General features: G+C 44.7%; 1 protein-coding gene across 1 annotated transcript in view; it reads left to right on the top strand.

Moving 5' to 3' along the window:
• Positions 1–19,757, top strand: part of spok (spookier) — a 129,958-nt gene extending 110,201 nt beyond the window's left edge. The window contains exons 3-4 of the mRNA XM_070285510.1: positions 13,332–14,354; positions 19,723–19,757. Coding sequence (XP_070141611.1) covers positions 13,332–14,354; positions 19,723–19,757 — 1,058 coding nt within the window. The remainder of the gene's footprint in view (positions 1–13,331; positions 14,355–19,722) is intronic.
• The last annotated feature ends 1,998 nt before the right edge of the window (positions 19,758–21,755 follow it).

Below are 21,755 nucleotides of genomic sequence, written 5' to 3' on the forward strand. Positions count from 1 at the left end.
GCAAGTTGCCACTAGCCTGGCCTCGAGCGCCTCGACGCGTTTATCGCTTTGGGTATCCGCTAGCTTCTTCTCCAGCTCCGAGACCCGCTGCTTCAACGCGCCCATCTCTCTCACCTCGTTCTCCAGTTTGGCCACCAGCTGGCATAGCTGGTCGTATTTCTCGGTCACCGGTTGAAGTTTCTTCTCCAGGAAGCCAGTCAAACTCTCCTTTATGTCAGCGAATTTCAGATCGAATTTTTGCAGCAACTGGGCATCTGAGGGCCGGGATCCGTCCTGGTCGAGCTGAGTCTCCTTCCTGGATCGCTTTGCCATCGAACTCATTGTGTTGTTGTTTTGAGTGTTTTGTGCGCGCGCTTTGTGTTGTATGTTTTGTGTATGTGTTTATGTGTAGGCGAGTGCACAAGCGGTTTGCTACGGTTCGATGTAAATGTTCTATGTTCGATTCGCACGACAATAACAAAATGCACAGCGTTTAACAAGCTTTTTAGTTGTTAAAAAAACAATGTAAATAGTGCAAATTATTGTTTACTTCGATATAATCGCTGCAGAACTATGTTTGTTTTGCAGGAAAAAAGCAAAGTTATGAGATTTTGTCGATTATTTCGATTTATAAAATGGATTTAATGCGGAGTAAAAGTAAACACGTCCGTGTTCCAAGATGGTTCGGTTTTAACGGTTGCTCGATCTTGAAATTAAATCCTTGCAGCTTCAGAGTCCATCGAGCCAGACGAGAATGCAGGTCTGTTTGCGTCATCAGGCTGATGATGCATTATCCCGGGAGAACGAGAAAAGATCGCATGATACGCATTATCCGTAATGATCGCGAATTCGTGGCATTCTATATATGCCCTAAACCGATTGATGCACACGATTGCCTCCAAACATTCCTACTCTGTCACTGAATAGTTACGTTGGACTTTATTTAACTTTTTCGAGACGAACGCAATTGGGAACTCATCACCATCAGCAGTTTTTTGAACCAAAACCTCTCCGACTCCCGTTTTGCTAGCGTCACACTGAACAAAAAACGGTTTAGCAAAATCTGGACTACGGAGAACAGGTGCTGAACATAGCCTTGTCTTCAAATCTTCAAACGCCTGCCTCCCTTCGGGTGTCATCGCAAACTTTTGTCTTGGCTTTAGGAGATCTGTTAGTGGTGCTGCTACCGACGCCAAGTGATCAGCTGATCTTGTTGTGTTTCGCCGGGAGAAAAAATGCCAGGGGAAGAATGTGGTTTGTGGAAACTAAACTATTCCAATGAGAGAGAGTGTGCGGCTTCGCGGGAAATAGGTGCGCTCGTTGGACGGAAGGGACTCCCCCCCTCGCCCTTGAGTTCCTTTGGCGATCCCAAGTGACCTAGATTCGGGGAGCCAGGGTAGCCTGCCGGGACCGATTCTGGTGCGTACCTCACACAAGGTGTCTCACTATGCCGTAATGCCACTTTACTGGGTTTTCCTGGCTGACTGCACTGATTTTATTCTGGAGGTCGGAGAAATACGACTAGTCACTGTAACTAAGAACACAATTCTCTGTGTGTGTGTGAGTTTTTTTTTTATATATATTCGTTTATTATTATTAACTACACTTAACAATACTATACAACATAGACAATAGACATTAACGAGGCAAAGAGCCCGCATTTTGCGGTACGGCCGCAAAGCAATGCTTCGCACAATGGAAGGCCACACAGTCAGTCTGCTCATTCCTCCTTCTTTCCAGCGACCTGAGGGATTTCATCAGCTTAGCCGAGAATTCCGCCACCGCGTCCCACGTCCTTTGGTCCGAAAGCATCAACGGCACCAGCGTGTCGACCCTGATCGCTGACCCCGCTACCGCCTCCAGCTCGTCCCTCTCCTCGTTGAATCGGCGACATTCGAAGAAGACGTGTCCCGCATCCTCGATTATCCCGGATCCACACTCCGGGCATCCATCCTTTTCAAGTTGCTGCAGTAGCAGCCATGCCCGCTCAGCACCTGGGGTAGGTAAAAATCTACCTCCCCATGCTTCCGCTCCATCTAGGCATCGATGTTGGGGATGAGCCTATGCGTCCATCGTACCTTAGGCGAGGCATCCCACCTGGCCTGCCAGTTGCCATAGCTCCTTGCCCTGGCCCCGCTTTTCAGCTCGGCAGTCGTGGCTCTGTCGGGTCCTTGCTGACTGTGCAACGCAGCGCGAATGTCCGCCTTCTCGCGGACCAGCTCCTTCAGTGGGACTAAGCCGGCTAGCACCAGCACCGCGTCGTCCAAAATCGTACGAGAGGCGCTGGCCGCTCGGATGGCACAGAGTCTATAAGTTGGCTCGACTCCCCGCATGAAGGACTTCTTGTTTGCCACCTCAGCCCACTCCGGCGCCGCATACAGCAGTTGGGAGGTGACAATGCTTACCAGCTGCCTTCTGGTGTTCTGCTTGGGTCCTCGGGTGTTTAGCAGCATCCGGGCGAGTCCTCCTGCTGTTCCACTGGCCTTCTTCTGGGCGTACTGAAGGTGCTCCTTGAAGCATAGCCTAGTGTCTAGGAGAACACCAGGGTACTTTACTGCCCTCTGCGACTGGATCACGGCTCCGCCAACCTGGATCTCGGACGTTTCCACTTTTTTCCGGCTCGAAATAAGGACCGCCTTAGTCTTGTGCGCCGCTGGCTCCTGACCAGCGCTCGAATGCCACGTTACGATCGCCTTGATCGCAGCATTCGCCTTTTCTTCTGCAGCCGTGCGCTCCTTAGCAACTATCACCACCGTTACATCGTTGGCGAAGCCTACGATAGTGGTGTCGCTGGGCATCGGGAGTCGTAGAACCCCATCGTAAAGGGTATTCCAGAGCAGGGGTCCCAACACGGAGCCCTGAGGGACTCCGACTGAGACTTCGTATACTCTGGAACCCACGTCCGTGTCCACAATAAGCACCCTCTCGCTGAAGTAGCTCCTCGCCATATCCAGTACGTACCCTCGGATGTTCAGGGCAGCAAGGGACCCCAGTGTCCGGTTCCAGTCGGCGGTGTTAAAGGCGTTCCTTACGTCCAGCGTTACCACTAGGCAGTAATTTTTGCAGCCGCCTTTCCACATTGTTCCCGCGATTGCCGTTTCCGCTATCTCCATCACCATCTCGATCGCGTCGAGCGTTCACCTCCCCTTCCGAAAGCCAAACTGGCTAGGAGAGAGGCCCCCTGCCCTCTCGATGGCGGCATTCAGCCTTGCTGCTATCACCTTCTCGAACACCTTGCCAGTGGTGTCGGTAAGGCAGATGGGCCTTTAGGACAAAGGCTCCCCAGGCGGTTTGCCCGGCTTAGCCAGCAGCAAGAGCTTTTGCCTGTTTCATCTCTCCGGAAATGTACCCTCCTGGAGGCATCTGGCGTATAGGGTCGCGAACTCCTTTGGGTGAAGCGCGATAGCCAGCTTCAGGGCCCTCTTAGGTACGGCGTCCGGCCCAGGCGCCTTCTTGGGGCGTACGCTCATTCCCGTCCAAATCACCTCGTCCTCGGAGACCTCACAGTCGCCGTTGCGGTGGCGCTCCGCGCTGGGCTGCGTCATCACCACCGGGGCTCCCCTCGGATACAGCGCCTGCACTATGGAATCCAGGGCTTCTGGGTCCGAAGGAGCCGTGCTGCCTGCTTTCAGCACTTTGACCAGCAATCTGTTGACACCGCCCCAGGGGTCGTTTACCGCCTCGTCGCAGAGCCACAGAAAGCATTCTCTCTTTTTGCCTCCCTTATGGCCAATTTTAGAGCCCTCCTAGCCGATTTGTAGGCTTCGCTGCACTCGACCAGTCGTGAGGAGCCACGTGGCCGGGTCATTTGCCTCCGAGCATGAAGGCACTTGGACCGGAGATCAGCTATCTCGTCCCTCTACCAGAACGTTGGTTCCTCCGGCATGTCCCTCTCTGCCGCATGCTCTGATCGCAGGCATGCTCCAGGGCTGCTACTATCTGGTTTGCCGAGTCGTTCGCTTCACCCAGCGCATCGGCCGACATGTCGTCCAGCGCGTTAGCGAATGCCTGAGTGCACAGCGTGCCCGGCCGGTAGGCTTTTCTGGGCCGCGGCAGCGTGCTGGTGTTCCTCTCCGGTGCACCCACTGAGCATAGAATCGCTCCCGGTGTAGGCGTCGCTGACTCTCCAGCTAGCGTTGTGGGAAATTGTGCTGCTCACAAACGTCAGGTCTATTATTGAGGCGGCTCCTGCTCTAGCAAACGTGTGCCTCACCCCGTCGTTGAGGAGGACCACGTCCGTCGAGGCAAATGCCTCCAGCACCGCGCGTCCCCTGGCGTTAGTGGAGACAGATCCCCACTCGAGGGCCCAGGTGTCCTCCGACTACATGCAAATGCACTAAATGCAAAAGCCACTGACTTCCGCCCGCACAAATCCATCGGCTGACAGGATGTTGGACATCCGCCGCTGTCCGTCACCACAGAGTCAAAGGGCCGCCGTGCCGGAGCGGTCCTTCGCCCATGCTTCTCCCTCCCTCGCCTTATATGGTTCGCTAAGTATAGCGACGTCCGCCGCTACCTCGCTCACCGTCTGCAGTAGCAGGTCCTGCGCCGCTCTGCAGTGATTCAAATTAATTGGAATTGACTGCATGCAGGCATACGGTTCCCTTTCCCTCTGTTCGAGGCTGGGCAGCTAATGCCGCCTGCCTGGTGCATCGTCTCCTTGCCTCGTTACAAAAAAAGGCTAGATTGATTATAAAAAAAGGATAGAAAAGGCCAAAAATTTCAGAAAAAGGACAAAAACAAGACAAAATATTTTTTCCATACATTTTATGTAATATTACTCTTTATTGTTTGCCAACTCGTTTAGAACATCGTCAATGTCATCATTACAAGATTCTAAACATTAATTTTCATTAGATTGGTTGCTTCCGCACTTTACACAAAAATAAAAAGCGGATAAAAAAAGCCAGTCCAAAATAAAAAAGGACAGATAAAAGGCTAGGGGATGTTAAATGTATTCCCGCTGAGGCGGCTGAAAACCGGACAGATCTGTCCGGAAAAAGGCAACACTGGTTTTTACCAATGTAGCTTGGGTACTTCAGCATTTGACCAGGGCAGCGACAGCAGTTCTAGAGCAAATGTTGCCGATTCCATAAATGGGTTATTGCCAGCCGAGTCCTTATTACTTACTTTCCAGCACTTTACGCAAAAATCCAAAGCGAATAAAAAAGGCCAGGCCAAAATAAAAAAAGGACAGATAATAGGCTAGGGGATGTTTTAAATTTTTTCCGGCTGAGGCAGCTGAAAACCGGACAGATCTGTCCGGAAAAAGGCTAAAACGGCAACACTGCTGCCTTGTGTCCCGACTCTCTGCATTTGATGCAGCAGGCACCCCTCTCCACCGGGTTTTTGCAGTGGATCGCAATGTGCCCGGTTTCCAGGCACCTGAAACACCTCGGTGGGCCGGATCTTTCACGGATCCCCCAGGTTGACCATCCGATTCGCACCTCTCCACGCTGCAGGACTGCCTTGCCCAGTAGGACGGGCAGGCTGACCACCGCAAGCTGCGTCTCTGAGCGGCCACGGCGCATGCTCCGGACTCTCACCCGTTCTGCCTCGAGGTAAAATTGGCCGGCAATAACGGCGCAGACCTCCTTCTTCGAGGTGATAGAGTCGATGTTCCGTACCTCCATAACCAGCAATTTCGTGTCCTCCGTCGACGCACGCACAGTCGCGGAATCACCGAGCTCCCTCTCGATGCTCTCCTTCATGTCCTCGGCGCTCTCAACACTCCCTTTGGCCACCTCTAGGAGCAGGTTGCCGTTGTTGGTGCGCCGAACCTTGAAGACACAGGTCCCACAACTGCTTGTCGTCCCTCCTGGTCACCATGGCTAGTACCTCGCTGTAAGACTTGCCGTTTGCTTGCACGATGACAGCATCGGGACGTCCATGGCGCGCTGCCTACCGCTTCTTGGCGACTACCCTCCATTCACCAGTGGGCTTTGCGGGGTTCTCGAGGATGGCGGTGTGTGCCTCCGCGGGCACCGCACGGGTGCGGGTAGTTCCGGCCAGTTTGGCTGACGAAGCCTACGCCAGGGCTCTTTTTGGGCTGTAGCCTCCTGCTTCCCGACGGTCGTAGTCTGCTGCTCCTTGTCGGCGCTGCGTGTGCTCTGGGCGCATTTTGGGCACAGACTGGTCCAGACCTCGCTCTCCTGCCTTTCTTTGGCACCCGCGGCTGCCGCTCTGCTCGCCGCAAGAATGCTCGCATGAAGCGCCTTCATTTTGGAAAACAGCTCCCTCGTGGAGACGGTAATGTGGCGCGTCGTCTTATCCATCATCTTCGTGGAGACTTCCTGCAACAGCTTCCCCAGCTCCTGGAGATCCTGCAGGCTGGCTGCCTCCTCTGACGCCGCGCTTCTATTGGCCGGCGTAGTTCTATGCGAGCTGGTCGGGCTCGCAGGATCCTGAGTCCTCTTGGGGAGCGGCGTAGAGCTTGACCCAGGGCTCCGCCCATCTTCTAGGAGTTCCCGCACTATGGGCGATCGGGAGACCTTACTGCTCCTCCTGAAGGCCTCCGACTGCGCAGCCGTGTACGGCCTCAGGGAAAAAGGCTTTGTTTATTAAATTAAGTAAACAAATTTATGTGCGCCAACGTTTTTTATTTAAAGATAGTAAGGCGGGAAAGCTTAGCAACGCGCGTTTTCCAACATTGGAAATGCTTGTGCTGTTAAGCGCGGCTGTAAGAAGCTCCTCCACTGACGTTTAACAACACTGGGTTCCTAGAGCGATTAGCTGTGTTTACGTTTAGGAAAGAAAACGCGGGCAAAAGCGACTTGTGGAAGGTGTGAGGAAGAAAGTAAAAAGTGAGAGCGGAAAGGCGCCTGTGCGGAGGAGAGGCGAGAGTCACCCCCTCGTCTTACCTCGGGTCCCTCCTGTGGATCAAGTGCCCAGGTTGGTTTGGCAACCGGGGAAGACTGCAGGGGCCGATCCAGGAGCAGTACCAGGTACGTACCAGGGTACAAGGAGTCTCGCACTACACTTTTGGCTACTTTTCAGGCTAAATACACACCGGCACCGACCGAAGAAAAGATTATCAGACGGAGCGCGGTCAGAAACACAACCTCAACGTTAACTGGTATGTTGTGTACCTATGTGGGTGTGTGTGTGAGTTTAGCTTAATTTTACGCCTAATTCTAAGCTTTATCTAAGATCTACTCTATCTACAAAATTTACAAAGCTGTGACGACCAGTCGCGTCGTCACTAGTATAAATTTAAAGAAAAATGTTTAGCTTATCTGATGTTTTCGGTATCAAGTTTAAATTATTAATGCAGTTTATTGATCACGACTTTGCGTGGCGATGTGTTCATGCTCGCTTTCTTGACTCGACTCACAATAACATATGCATAAAAGTTCTCTCGCTTACATTCTGTTATTTATACACTCTGTTTACATACGCTGATAAATAGGAAAATTGACACAAATTTCAACACTTCTTTTTGTATTTGTTGTTGACGTCGAGGATTTTTTATATAAATGATTTTTTATTTTTGGCGTCCAATGTGCGCAGGCGTCCCACAAGGAAGCGTGCTTGGCCCAATACATTACACGCCATTCACAGCAGATATGCCAACCGCTAACACGATAGCAGGGATTGATGAAGACGACGCACTCATTGCAACGTTTGCCGACACTGCAGTGCTGACAAGAAGCCCTTGTATACATACAGCAGCTCTACAGAGTTACATTGACACCTTAGAAAACTGGACCAAGGGATGGAACATAGGTGTCAACAGCAGTAAATGCGCAAACGTGACTTTTGCAACGAGGACCAAATACTGCGGCGTGGTTAATAAAGGAATATGAAAAAAAAAAAAAACAACATAATACGCATAACATAATGCACATTATACACCAGAATATGTATGTAAATATGTATCTAGGATATTGTATAGGTAGTACTTTATCTTTTTGTTTTTTATTTTCAATATGTAATTAGATAAGTTGCCTCAGCGGTATCACAAAGCTAGTTTAAATCAAATATACATTTTTAACAAAAAAAATATATAAAAAATATATATATTTTTGGTACTTATTTTTTAGTTAAGGATGGCTTTTTCTTCTTTTAAATTTAATCAAATGTATTGGATTTTATTTGATGCTATTGTCATCTATGTTTGACTTGAGTCACAGTTAGTGAGCACTTTTTAATTTAGCACTATATAGTTTTTGTACAGTGGCTGATGTTTGGCCTCAAGCACGCCTTTAATTGTGTTAAGAAAACCTTTAGCTAAAAATACTATAAGGCGCTTGCTATATCTAAAACATAAAAGATTATTTTGTATTTTTTTGCTTTTTGAAATTTATACTCTGTTCCTTACCATATAGAGGGAAACAAGAGTTAATTATTTTTGCTATCTTAAGCTGCAAGCGTCACTTTACAATACTTTAAGGAGCTGGCATTTTCGTCTGAGTCCCTTACCATTAAACGCCATGAAATGTACCTTTTATGTCGTTTAAGGCTTTTCTTTGGTCACACTGGACAGCTGTTTGTAAACAAATTTGTTAATAAGTATGGCATTAAAATTGCCTTTGGGTTAAATTCCATATTATGGGCTTCGCCTTGACAGCCCTTAAAGGAAAAAAGTTGTATTGTTTTTTCCTTTAACTTTTCCTCCATTAGGGGTGTAAGAAAATTATTTTTTAGCCCTTGCTCTATTTATTGAATCTTCTCATTTATGAGACTAACAATAAGTGCATCAAATCTTACAATATTACCTAACTAGCAGTCATGTTGACTGGTACAGAGTAAATGGCCCTGACTAATTATGGCTGGGTTGAAAGGTCGTCACGTAGTAGACGACTTCTTCGGCAAACCTGTATTAAGTCCCTTGCTAGAGGATTTGGATGGGCAGAGAGTTTTTGTTTGTAGGACAATTTTTGTTTTTCTATTTCGTTCTTAACTGCAGGATTGCCGAGATCCCTGTGGATGTTTTCGTTGCGAATATACCAAGGTGCCCCGGTGATAGTTCGCAGGATTTTTGATTGGGCGCGCTGTATGATGTCTAGATTGGTGCTGCACGCGTTTCCCCAAAGCTGGGAGCCATACGTCCATATTGGCTTTAGTGTGGAGTTGTAGAGCAGGACCTTGTAGTCCAGACACAGGGGCGATCGGGAGTTTATGAGCCAGTGGAGGCTGCTGGCTTTTAGTTTTAGATGAATTTTCTTGCATTCAATGTGTCTTCGCCATGTTAGGCGTCTGTCCAGGTGGACGCCCAGGTACGTTACCACGTTGACTTCGGGGATCTGCGTGCTGTTCAGGTAGAGCGGAGGGCATGTTTGTCTGTTGAGAGTGAACGTTATGTGCTTACACTTTTGTTCATTTATTTTAATACGCCAGTGAGATAGCCACTTCTCTGAGGTGGTTGGCGAGCTGGGTTGGTGCCGGATGTTGTTGCGTTGCACCTCACTGCGTAGACTCTGTTGTAGAGATACGACTTAAGTAATTTATGCGTGTATACCGGCAAAAGTGTTTTAATTTTGTGCATGAGAAACATCGAGAAATATCGCGCTGCAATATTCTCAATGCTCGAAGGCTGTGCGAATTTCTGATGTAATTCTGTTAACTTGCTCGATAGTTTCATGCTTTTCTCTGAAGCCAAATTGATGAGCTGAGATGATGTTGTGAGCTCCCAGATAAGGAATTATGTGCTTTAATAGGCATTTTTCAAATAACTTGGACAAGCATGATAGTAGACTTATTGGTCGGTAAGATGATGGAATCGTGTGGTCTTTTCCGGGCTTCGGTATCATTATAATTATAGATTTTTTCCATTTAGTTGGGTAATGGCCGAGACTTATGATCCCATTGAAGATTTTACAGATGACCTCAATAGCACAATTCGGAAGTTCAATTATAATTTTTTAAGTTATTAGCTCATCGCCGGGAGCCTTTTTCGGCTTCAGTTCCCTGACCTGACCTTCGTGATCTCGTTCGGACGAAATGATTCTGGAGTAGATTCCGTTTCAGTTTGGGTTTGCGGTAGTTCAAATGGATGTGCAGCAGGGTTCGGCTGGAAAATCCCCTGGAGATGTGAGGCAAAAGTTTCGGCTCTGTCTTTGTCGCTGCGGGCCCAGCAACCAGATGACTTTCTTATCGGGGAGACGATTTTAGTCGGAGAGCTTAAGTTTGGGTGAGCTCTCCATAAGGGATTCTTTGTGCTGGTTGGCGAGAGTTTCTCAATATATCTTAATTGTGCATTTTCGGCATCTTGCTTCAGGGCCCCGCTTAGTTTGCGTGTGGCTTCATTTAGATGTTGCTTTGAGCATGGCGATCTATTGGTTTGCCACGGCCGTCGCACATCCGTCTGTTGTGGTGTTGAGATCCTAGCTGCAGTCACAAGTACCTATTCCAGAGCGGTAGTGAAGGAGTCGATGTCGGCTTCAGTATTGAGCTGGGGGGCTAGCTCAATGTGGGAACTCACATACTTTTTGTATTTAATCCATTTGGTTCTGTGCGACGTCAGCCTGTAGGGGCGATCCGTACTTTCTGGGCTTTGAAGGAGAGTTATCAACAGCGACGTGTGATTTGAAGATAGATCCGGAAGGGCCTTGGCGATTATTAAATTGCGTGGGATGTTTGTTGTCACTGCAAAGTCAATTAGATCAGGTATCTTTCTGGGGTCTGCTGGCCAATATGTTTGGCTACCGGGGGAAACGTAGTCCAGTTTATTTCTCACATTGATGACATACAGTTGTCTTCCCTTGGGGGTCACGAGGCGGGATCCCCAATGCGTATGCTTGGCCTTGTAATCGCCTGCAGCTATGAAGCGATCTCCAAGAGAGTGGTAAAAATCCATGAATTGGCCTTCAGAGATGGTAAAGCGAGGTGGGCAGTAGACAGCAGCAATGCAAAGGTTGCCGTAACCTGACTGCACTTTTATGGACGTACATAGCTTGCAAATAATTTGTTGCAAACCTTTGGTGAAAATTGTGTTTGATGCGTTCTCTGATAAGGATGCCCGTTCCGCCGTGGGCTTTACCATCTGGATGATCTGTGCGGTGGAAAATATAACCTCTTATGTGAAAGTTGTATCTGCTCGTGAGGTGCGTTTCAACCAGTAGCATGGCGTCGATGTGGTTTTCATTAAGAAATTGTGTTAGTTCATGTTTATGCCGTGAGACGCCTGGCATTCCACGTGGATATACGTAGATTGGACCTTGATTATTTCGACTGTTGTGGTACAAGCAGCTGTATCACCATATTCTGATTTTGGACAAGCGTTTGCATGGTCGTTTTCATAAATGACATGAGTTCCATGATACTTTGTTGCATGGTCACCATCATGGATTCCAGGTTGTTTTGTGGCTGCCCTGGGGCCTGCTGAGCGTTTACTGAGTTAGAGGGGAGTGGATTTTGCATACCAGTTCGTAGAGCTTCGGCGTAGAAGATTCCCGTGGGGGCATTTAGCGGACCAAAAGAAGATCTGGCTGCTTTGGCAAAAAATACATCTGGATTACTTTTTGAATTATAATACACATTTTGTGTATTTTGTTGGCGTGTAGCTGTCGCTCGTCGCATGTGACTCTTCAGCTCCTTGTAGACCATGCAGCCTCTGTAGTTAGCTGTATGGTTTCCTCCACAGTTTCCACATTTTTTCGTATTGGGGTCTTCTTTGTTCGCAGGGCAGTGTGCGGAATTGTGGAAGTCTCCACAGACTACGCAGACTGACCGAAGGGTGCAGTAATTCCTTTTATGTCCATACTCCTGGCAATTTGTGCATTGCACAGGACCGTTGCGTTTGTGCGGTTCTTCCACTGTGATTCTTCGGTGCAGTAGGAACTGCGGCTTGTAGATCGGGTGAACTTCATTCTTCTTTAGGGTTTTGCTATCTGGCTCAAGTTCGACTTTGAAAAGTGGTTGCAGCTTTTTATTTTTGTTGATAATGTTTCTAACATTCTTGGCAAAGACACCCTTGCCTTTCAAGGCTTCTAGTATCTCAGAGTGGGCGACGTCTGGTTCAATTGCTTTTAGCACTACTTGCAGTCCCTTGCTGCTATTTAGTTGGTAGGTGTAAAAGTTCTTTTTTGATTCTTCCAGGTATTTAGACACAGCCCGGAAGTGTTCTTTTGATTTGGTTTGCACTTTGGTTTCGCAAATGTTCCCTTTAATTAACGGAACATCATAAAAGTTTTCGTCCCCGACCAACGCAACAATTTTGTTGACCAGGGCGTTTGAACTTTTCTCCCTAATATAAATAGGTGGGGGCTTTGGCTGCTTTTGAGTCTCCTGCTTCGGCTCTGCTTGGTTATTCTCATCAGCTGCTAGCGGGGAAAATCTGTTGGTTGGGTCGTAGCTTTTGGTGACATGGATGATCTTAGGTTTGTTACCAACCGTGTTATGTGGGCTGAGCTTAAGCTTAATTTGGATGTAGCGATCCATGCCAGTCTGTATGGCCGGAACCGCTTGTTGCTTATCGGAGCTCACGGTTTTTGTTACCATTGGATTTGGCGCTGCGGCCGTTGGCACCAATTTCGCAATATTGGTCGTTGGCATAGTTGTTGTTGCTTTTGCTGCGTTTGCAGAAATTGCAGCACTGCTTGTTGTTGGTGCGTCTTCCATCGACGCCGGTGATGGTGGGTTTTGGCATTGGTAGCTCCAAGATGTAGGAGCTGGAGTGAGTAGGGCGGATGAGCGAGAGCGCGCTCTCTTGGCTGTCAGTAAAGCCGGGTTGGGCTTGGTAGACGATTTTTCTGCTTCGATATCGCAAGTTGAGCAGTAAGTGAAACAACCGTTACTTTGGTTTACAGAGCTTCTACGCTCATTCTTTTGATCGCCGCTCATTATTTTGAGCTTGTTACGCGTAGCACCATATAAATAAACTTTTCAGCTCAAAAACACGTCTCACGCACTAGTGTCCGAATGTCCTACGTACTGTAGGGCTTGGCCTAACTATCAGTACGTAGTTTACTTCCGAATTTACTTTTTCACCATAAAAAAACACTACTAGAATAAACCCCGCGTAGCGGTCGTCCGTAGACTCGTCTGCACTCGATGAAGGTCGAATGTCTCTGGGAATAAGTAAATAAATAAATTGAAATAATGTTATATCACGTTATCAGCTATTTACTCTCTTAATCTGGCAACGCCATTCAAATTTCGCAGGTATAATTTTCGTCGTCAGAGTACCCGCAAAATCGACGAGGCAAAAAGTTCTTCTTCTTCCTTTTTTCACACGGTTTTTTTATATTGAGTATGGCCGATATAACACATGTTACAGCGGATTTTCTTTATTTCTAGACTTTGACTTTCCCGTCCTTGTTGATTTCCGTCGTCAAAACAAAATCTGTTATTACAAATATATTTTTTTATTTTCTTACTTATATGTATCTAAAAATTGTTCTATTTTCTAGCACTCGCGCTCTGTGACTGGTCACAATTACAACAAAAGCGAAGAAATTTAGCCCGACGTCACTGTTCCCCCCGAGAAGCATCCTCGTACTTTTCAAAAATGTCTGTCATTGGATGTATTGAAGTCAACTATTTAATGAACCATCTAAACAAAGTTATATTGGGAAAACCCTGCAATATAAAACCGTTAATTCTTAGAGCAAGTGCCAATATGTTTTGTAAATACATGTGTTCAGTTCGATTTGATTACGATGATAAGGACTTCCAGAAAATTACAGGTTATTTTGATGATATTTTTTGGGAAATTAACCAAGGGTATTCTTTAGATTTTGTACCGTGGCTTTTGCCATTTTATAAAAGTCATATAAGGAATATTGAGCACTGGTCTACTACAATAAGAACATTTATTTTAGAAAGAATTATTAATCAACGAGAAATAAATATTAATATTGAAGAGCCAGACCAAGATTTCACTGATGCTTTACTAAAAAGTATAAAAGAAGACAACCACGTAACTCGCAATACAATTATTTTTATGCTAGAAGATTTTATTGGGGGTCATTCAGCTGTCGGGAATTTGGTTATGTTAGCACTCGCCTATATAGCTAAACACCCAAAAATTGGCAATGAAATTAAACTAGAAATAGATAGAATTTCAAATAACGAATCGAGAAATATTTGTCTGCATGATATGAATTCAATGCCTTATACAATGGCAACTATTTTAGAGGTATTACGATATTCATCGTCTCCTATTGTTCCTCATGTTGCTATGGAAGACACGGTAATTGCAGGATATGGCGTTACTAAAGGTACTATTATTTTTATAAATAACTATATTCTAAATAAAAGCAAAAACAACTGGAAACACCCTGAACAATTTCATCCTGAACGTTTTTTAGAAAAAATTTATAAACGTGCCTTGGGTAAAACTAAAAACTTAAACGAAAACGGACGAATCTCCGACGTATTCCGAATTTCAGACCCAGGTATTGAGTTTGACAGAGAAAAAGAACACACCAAATGTAATAACTTTATCGATATAATTCAGAACTCACAATATATTAATAATAATTCCTCTGAAAGATATGTATATCAGTTAAAAAAAAATGTTCCTAATTTTTTACCTTTTAGTATAGGTAAACGCACGTGTATTGGGCAAAATTTGGTTAAAGGATTTGGTTTTATTTTGCTGGCAAACATTATTAAAAATTATAATGTTAACAGTGAAGATTTATCGAAAATTCAAATAAATAAAGCAAGTGTGGCTTTACCGACAAAATGTTTTGAACTAGTCTTAACACCAAGACCAAAAATACCTTAACTCGTTTTAACATATATATGTATTTTTATAGTGAACGGTCATGTGTTTGGTAAACTGTGTATACATTATTATTAATTTAAATTACAATATACAAAATATTTTTAGGAAGACTGATTAAATTAATATGCTATTAATAATTCAGCAATAATTTGTATAACACCTACTATGCGAATACTAATAAAATATTTTGAATCAATGTAAGTTTATATTTATTTAGCTGGGCTGGTCGAAAATATTTCTTCTTGCTTTCTTACGATTTTCAAACTAATCTAATCTAACACGTAGGTGTTAATTAATTGAGACTAGGGTTGTTGATAAAAATATATATTTTTATTTTTTTCTAAAAATGATATATTTATATCGTGAATTTTTTTGCCCAAATATCGAAATTGCGATATATTTTTTTTTTTATATTATTTCTTTAGTTATAGGGTCTTCCCACACACCGTCAAAGCGCATCCACCTTCCGTTGAAAAAGCGGTCCATAAGGTTTTGCCGTTCCTAATTTTCTCAAATGGACCGGCATCAAAGCGCATCTAAATCTAACGACCGTTAATTTGGCGATAGTTAGGCGATAGTTTTTCGGTGCAAATCTGATTTCTTCTTCTTATAGGGTCTTCCCACACACCGTCAAAGCGCATTCACCATAAAACTCATCTAAGTCTAATCAAACCGTGGATAGATTCTTTTTCTTAACAGTGAAAACTTTACCAACACTACGAAAATGTAAACAAAGTTGGCGAGGAAATATGGAATTTAAAATGTGGCGCCAAATCTACAAGCATGCCCAAAATAGTTGTTGGCGGCTGTTGGAGGGGGGCGGCTCTAACTCTGAAATGCACTCGATAAATAATAACACGTAGGACTTTCGGTTTGTTGCGCGACATTCTGACATTCTCCCCCCCCTTGCGAGGATACGCAGCAAAAGTACCAGGAAGTATTAGCTCTGGAAAGCGTAGGATAACGCTGAGCGTTCGTCGGCATGTAGAAGGGTGTGGTGATCCTGTTCACACGACTGGCATCGGTCGCTACTTCGACAGGATCCTCCGGAATGGTGGTGGGCCAGGCAGTTGACGCAGTACTTCCTGTCGATGACTGTCTGGAGCCGTTTCTTCGCATCAAGCCGGAGAAAACGGTGGCACTTCCGAAGAGGATGGTTCCCTTGACAGACTCGGCATTGGTAGGATAAAATACCTCGGGAACGTCTGCTCTTGCTGTCGTCGTACAGAACCCAGTAATTGGAATCGGCAGAAGTGGTCACTCGTGTGGAGAACGAGGAAATTCTTTGGATGGGTGCAGGAATTTGTGGTGCGTCATCACGAGGATTCGGAACACTGGATGAAGTGTTGCTTGGATGCAACAATGTGTGATGCCGACCGTGACAGCTGTGGGCGCTTGTGCAATTACGGAGTGGATGACCGCTTGCAAAGCAATTTAAGCACAACTGCTTTTTCTCAATGTACGAAGTTCGATTTTCTATCGTCATCTGGAGGAAGCGTGGACATTTACATACTGGATGGTTCTCTGCAGAACACAAATCGCATCTTTTGGATATGGGAAAAATCGCGGTGCCACTATGGATTTTGTCGGTTTGGACGGACTGAGGCGTATCGTAGCAGGTTGGATAGAATTTATAGCTTCCAGAGTTCTATGGCGCTCAGTAAGAAAAGAATCAAGTTCTAGCCACGTCGGAATTTCGGTTTTATTTGTTAAGGATTGCTCCCATAAGGAAAGCGTCAGCTTTGGAAGCTTTGTGGAGCACAAATAAACCAATAGACAATCCCAATTATCCGTAGGAAGGCCGGACAGAGCTAGGGATGTGAGGCAATTTTGAATTGTATTCTGCAGCTCCTTCAAGGCTGCCGAGGACTCACGTTCAATGGACTGAATGTTCAACAATTTCTTCAGTTGGCTGTTTACCAACGCGCGTTTATTTTCGAAACGCTCAGATAGGTTGTTCCATGCTGAGTGGAAACCGTCGTTGGTCAGTGGCGAATTTGAAACTATGGAATGAGCTTCACCACTCGTCTTGGCATTTAAATAAAACAGCTTTTCTACAGGGGTCAGCGTAGGATTGTCGATATAGACCGCTGTGAAAAGGTCTCGGAAAGTCGGCCAGCGAAGATAATCGCCTGAGAAAACTTCCGTTTCGCACGGAGGAAGCCGACAGCCAGACGGAAAGGAATTTTGGGGCGTAGGGCATTGGACTTGAGCTGCTTTAGCAGATATCGTATCGATCTGTTCCATGAACTTGGCGGCACACCGTTCATAAATGAAATAGGTGTCGTCGTATTTTGCCTTAAGGGTAGGCAAGGTGTCTGCAGCGCCCTCGAAGCCAACTGAAATTAGCTCTGAACAAGCTTCGTACTCTGTCTCGACCTTATCCCATAGCGCTCGGACTTGGTCGAGATGAATTTGGCAGGTGTATTTGGATGGAGTGGGTGCTGCTGGATTGCAGACTCTAGAGTCGAAGTGCCTCAGACCGTCAGAAATCAAAGTAAATTTGTTCAAAATAGTTGAAGTCATTTTGGATATTTTTTTTTTTTTACAAAAATATAATGTAAATATATATTAAAATTTGTGGGTCGAAGTTTGATTGGGAATTTAGGAACCAATCAGACTCGTAATAATTATTTTTGCTATAATAATTACTTTTGTGGAAAATTCTATTTTCTCCTTTGGAATTTAAAACGGAAATATGCAATTTAATTTAATAATTCCGGTCAGCAGCGAATAATATACGGTCACACTAATGCTGATACGGAAGCGCACTTGGATTTCTAACTTAATTCGTTAGTTGGAATTTTAATATAAAATAATTTACAAATTATTCTATTTATCTGGACTTATGTGATTGACCGGTGCTGTGTTTTGGAACCAATACGTGTGTGTGTCTATTTGTGCACTTGCCATATGCAAGTGCAAAATAGCGGAGATAACGAGAGGCGGAAAAAATTGCCAAATATTGGAGCGTCGACTTTGTGGTGGCCAGTCGCAAACCGAAAATAAAATATATGAGAAATAAGGAAATTAATTTGTAAACATTGCGAAAATGCAAATCACCTTTGAATTCGCATATGCTCACAAGCAAAACGTAGAGTATAGCGGAGAGCATCGATAGAAGCTTATCTGGCCTGCTCTCGCATACAGCCTACCTGCATAGCGCTAACCCTTTCTCGTGTGCACCGAATGCGTGTGAAGACGGAAAAGGCGAAGAGCGACTGGAAGCACTCCGTTAGGTGAAGTTTGGCAACGCTGCAATTGCGTACAGCTAACTTCTCGAGTCAGAGTTCTCGCTCATTTCATTTTTGGCACTGATAACGTTCGCATGCAAACCGCTGCTGATCGTAGTAATAATAGTGGAAAATTTTCAACCGCGTGGCCGAAAATTTTAAAGTGTTTTCTGGCCAAGGAAAAGGAGTTCACCAGTGCAGAAGGAGTTTCGTAGAAACGAAACCAGCACAAGGGGTAAATATTTCCGTGAAAAGTGCAAATGAAAAGGCAAAGAGACGGAAGATACGTCGGCCGGCAACTTCAGCGCCAGAGCGGCAGCATTACGCCAGTTCTCGGGTGTTGGTCACCGGCTGGTGGACCGTTTTGGAGGCTGCTGGCCAAGATCAGTGCGACAACCACCGTATTCTTTTGGACGTGCCGCGTGTTGATTGCCACGTTTTGAGGTTGGAATCGACCTGCGCGTGAGCACGCCCAACACCAATCGGACTTAACCTCAAATTTTGAGAGACACTTCGGCCGCGACAACCGTGTGCCACATGGAGGTTCGGATTTAACCTTAATCCGACCTGCCGTTCCCAATCAGCCAATCCATCCCAGGCGTGGTGTCGGAGTACCCATGCGGGTTAGGCTACCCTAAGGAACGCGAGGAGGAGGAGGAGGAGCTACAAGCTCCTGCAGAAGCAACGACGATCGGTTGACCGTTGATTTTGCTGCCGTAATTAGGAGAAGGAGACGAATGTGAGGCGACGCTAGCCTACACTTTACGCGCACGTGCCACATGCGGCACCATATCCAAGAGCGGGATGAAATAAGGAGAACATACCTTTCGTCTGGCATGCGAAGACGCCAAACCCTTCGTATGCGGTAAATTGATCAGGAGAACTGGAGGAGAATGCCGCAAGGAGGCATCGCCATGTGCAGAGCTGCAGCCAATCAACGTTGACGTGTGCTGCAGATCATTTTCTTTGTTTAGGGATTTAGAGCCAATGTGCTGAATTTTTGGATTTTAATTCTTGATAATTGCGTATACAATATACTTTTTGTATTCAAGTAATGTAAATTTAGGGTCGTTTGAGCAACACAAAAATAATATTTGTCAGAAGTTAACAACATTTCTTGATTAAATCTAGCACAGCGTCTTCGATGGGCCCACCGAACCTGCTTCAAACGGAATTGTGAGTAAGTGAGATCTCTCCTCATAAAAAACATATTGATTTCTGACTTTATGAATATATTTTATTTTTTGTGTGTGCATTTAAATAACGACACGCCATATAATCAGTCGAATGACATTTAAATATTTTTACGATTCGATTAAAGTAAATTTTAGGAGTTAAATACATCGTAAGCAACAATAAGAATTTTAGGAGCGAATAAGATTTTGTAGACGATAAGATGATGCGATTTGATAACGCTTTGTTATTGTTTTGGGCATTTGGCCAATATGAATGAATTTATGCGATTCTTTGTTTTGATTGATTGAACCTTTTTCCAATATGTTGGAGTAATTTGAATTAGTTTTCGTGGATCGATCTTGATGCTGCCGCAATGTGAATTAGAATTATAATATAATAATAAACCCCTACTCCTGGTGTTCTCTTGATTAGCTTACTGGTCCGTCCGCGTATACCAGAATCCGAATATATCCTTTGTTGTTTTGAACTGTAGATTACAGTTAGTGCACTTAAAACTTTTCTTTTGCGTAGTGCAGTGTGTATATAGGGAAGATGAGGAAAACCCACGACAATCCGACGAGCTTAGCAAAGAGCAATGCTAGAAGTGCACGAAACCGAATCTCCTTATACACTAGGTTACCCTTAACCCGGTGAACACAGGCCAGGGAGCCCTGACGGGCAACCGACGATCCTAGTCTGGCGGACATAGAAAGACAAGGGAGAACCGACTAGCTGGCTGGCTACTACAACTTGCAGACGATTATGTATGTATGTACATATGTATATTTAATTAGGAGAAGCTCAGGATAGAGCAAGGGAGACTAAATAAATTAAATATACAAATGAAGCCCAAGTCGAACCTAATTCTCAGTCCTATTTTAACCGAAAGCTCCCTTAGTTCGGATCTTCATCGTGTAAAACCAGTTTACTCACCGGGTCCCGATGGAACACTAGGCTGCGTGCTCAGGTATTGTGCCGGAGCTTTGTGCAATCCCCTTCTGAAATTGTTTACCTTATCTTTAGAAACCTCAGAATTTCCCCTTATTTGGAAGGAATCATTTATCATTCCTCTCCACAAAAAAGGTAGCAAATCGGACGCCAGCAACTATAGAGAAATCTCTAAGTTGTCGGCAATTCCAAAACTTTTCGAGAATGTAATTACTCCCCACTTGCAGCATTTATGCAGATCCGTAATTTCACCATGTCAGCATGGTTTTATGAGGCGAAGATCGACCACTACAAATCTCCTGGAACTCACCTCCTTCGTTATTAGAGGTTTCCAACGTAACTTTCAAACCGACGTGATTTACACAGACTTCAGTAAAGCTTTTGACTCGGTTAATCACTCTCTTCTTGTAAGGAAGCTTGACTTTCCTGTCGATCTTCTTAAATGGATTTTGAGCTATTTGAGTAACGGAACTCAAAAGGTTCTGTTTAAAAATGCTCTATCCAAATTCCTCAGAGTCACTTCTGGCGTCCCACAGGGTAGCCACCTCGGCCCGCTGCTATTTACATTGTGTATCAATGACCTCCCGCTGGTTCTAACGAATTCTAGAGTACTTATGTACGCTGATGACGTTAAGCTATGCTTTCAGTATAAGGACAGCTCTTGCCAGTCAGACCTGCAATCGGATCTTAAGGGGGGACATCTGAGTAACTGGCCAAAAAAAAGCCGATTTTCAAGAATTTTTTTTGGCCAAATGAAAAGGCAAATCGAAAAAATTTTAAGTAGGTTTGATAATGTTATATGTGAAGTACAAAATACATTTTTTTTTAATAAATCGAAAACAAAATGGCGGCTGTGCAGCATTTCTTCGTAGGCCCTATTTTTTTGAAAGGGGTCCATGGCCGGAAACCTAACGTCCTTAATTTTTGATCTAGAACAAAAAATCAAATTTTGTTAGATTCTATATCTCAACCGCTATCGACACACGTAGGATTTTTTCGATATTTTGATTTTTAGCAAAATGGTGTGTGATTAAATAAAATTTTCAATTTTCATGAGAAAAAAACGTCACAAAATTGTTGATTAAAAAAAAGTAAGCAAAAAAAAAAAAAAATCCTACGTGTGTCGATAGCCATAGGTATTTTGAATATACTGTCAAAATTTCAGATCGATCGGTTAAGATTTGTTCGAGTTAGGTTTCCGGCCAACTCAAAAAAAGTGGTTTTGAGATAAACGCGTTTAAAGTTTTAAAATCGTATATGATTACATGTAAGGCATCGCCGCAGAATGGAAAATTTCAACACTTAGAAACTTTTGCCGGACTCTATCTTTTGATATGTTATTTTTAAGACCCTAAAGTATTTTTTAAGCAAAAAAAAAAATTTTTCGATTTTTAAAAAAAGTTACTCAGACGTCCCCCCTTAATAACTTTCAAGCATGGTGTCGTGCTAATTTATTACATCTCAATAGCTCTAAATGCAAGCTCTTGAAAGAATATCTCTTGTTGATGATTTAGGCGTTCGCTTAGACCCTAAACTTTCGTTCTCTGAACATATTTCGTGCATGGTTAATACAGCCAAAGGCATGCTCGGTTTCATTAAGAGGTGGTCGAAGGAATTCGATTCCCCTTATATAACGAAGACCCTTTTTACTTCGTTAGTTCGCCCTATATTGGAGTATGGTTCATGCGTCTGGAGTCCTCAATTCGGAATCCATATTAACCGTATTGAATCTGTACAAAAGAACT

The sequence above is a fragment of the Drosophila kikkawai genome, chromosome 3L (genome assembly GCF_030179895.1).
Source record: "Drosophila kikkawai strain 14028-0561.14 chromosome 3L, DkikHiC1v2, whole genome shotgun sequence".
Classification (NCBI taxonomy): Eukaryota; Metazoa; Arthropoda; class Insecta; order Diptera; family Drosophilidae; genus Drosophila; species Drosophila kikkawai.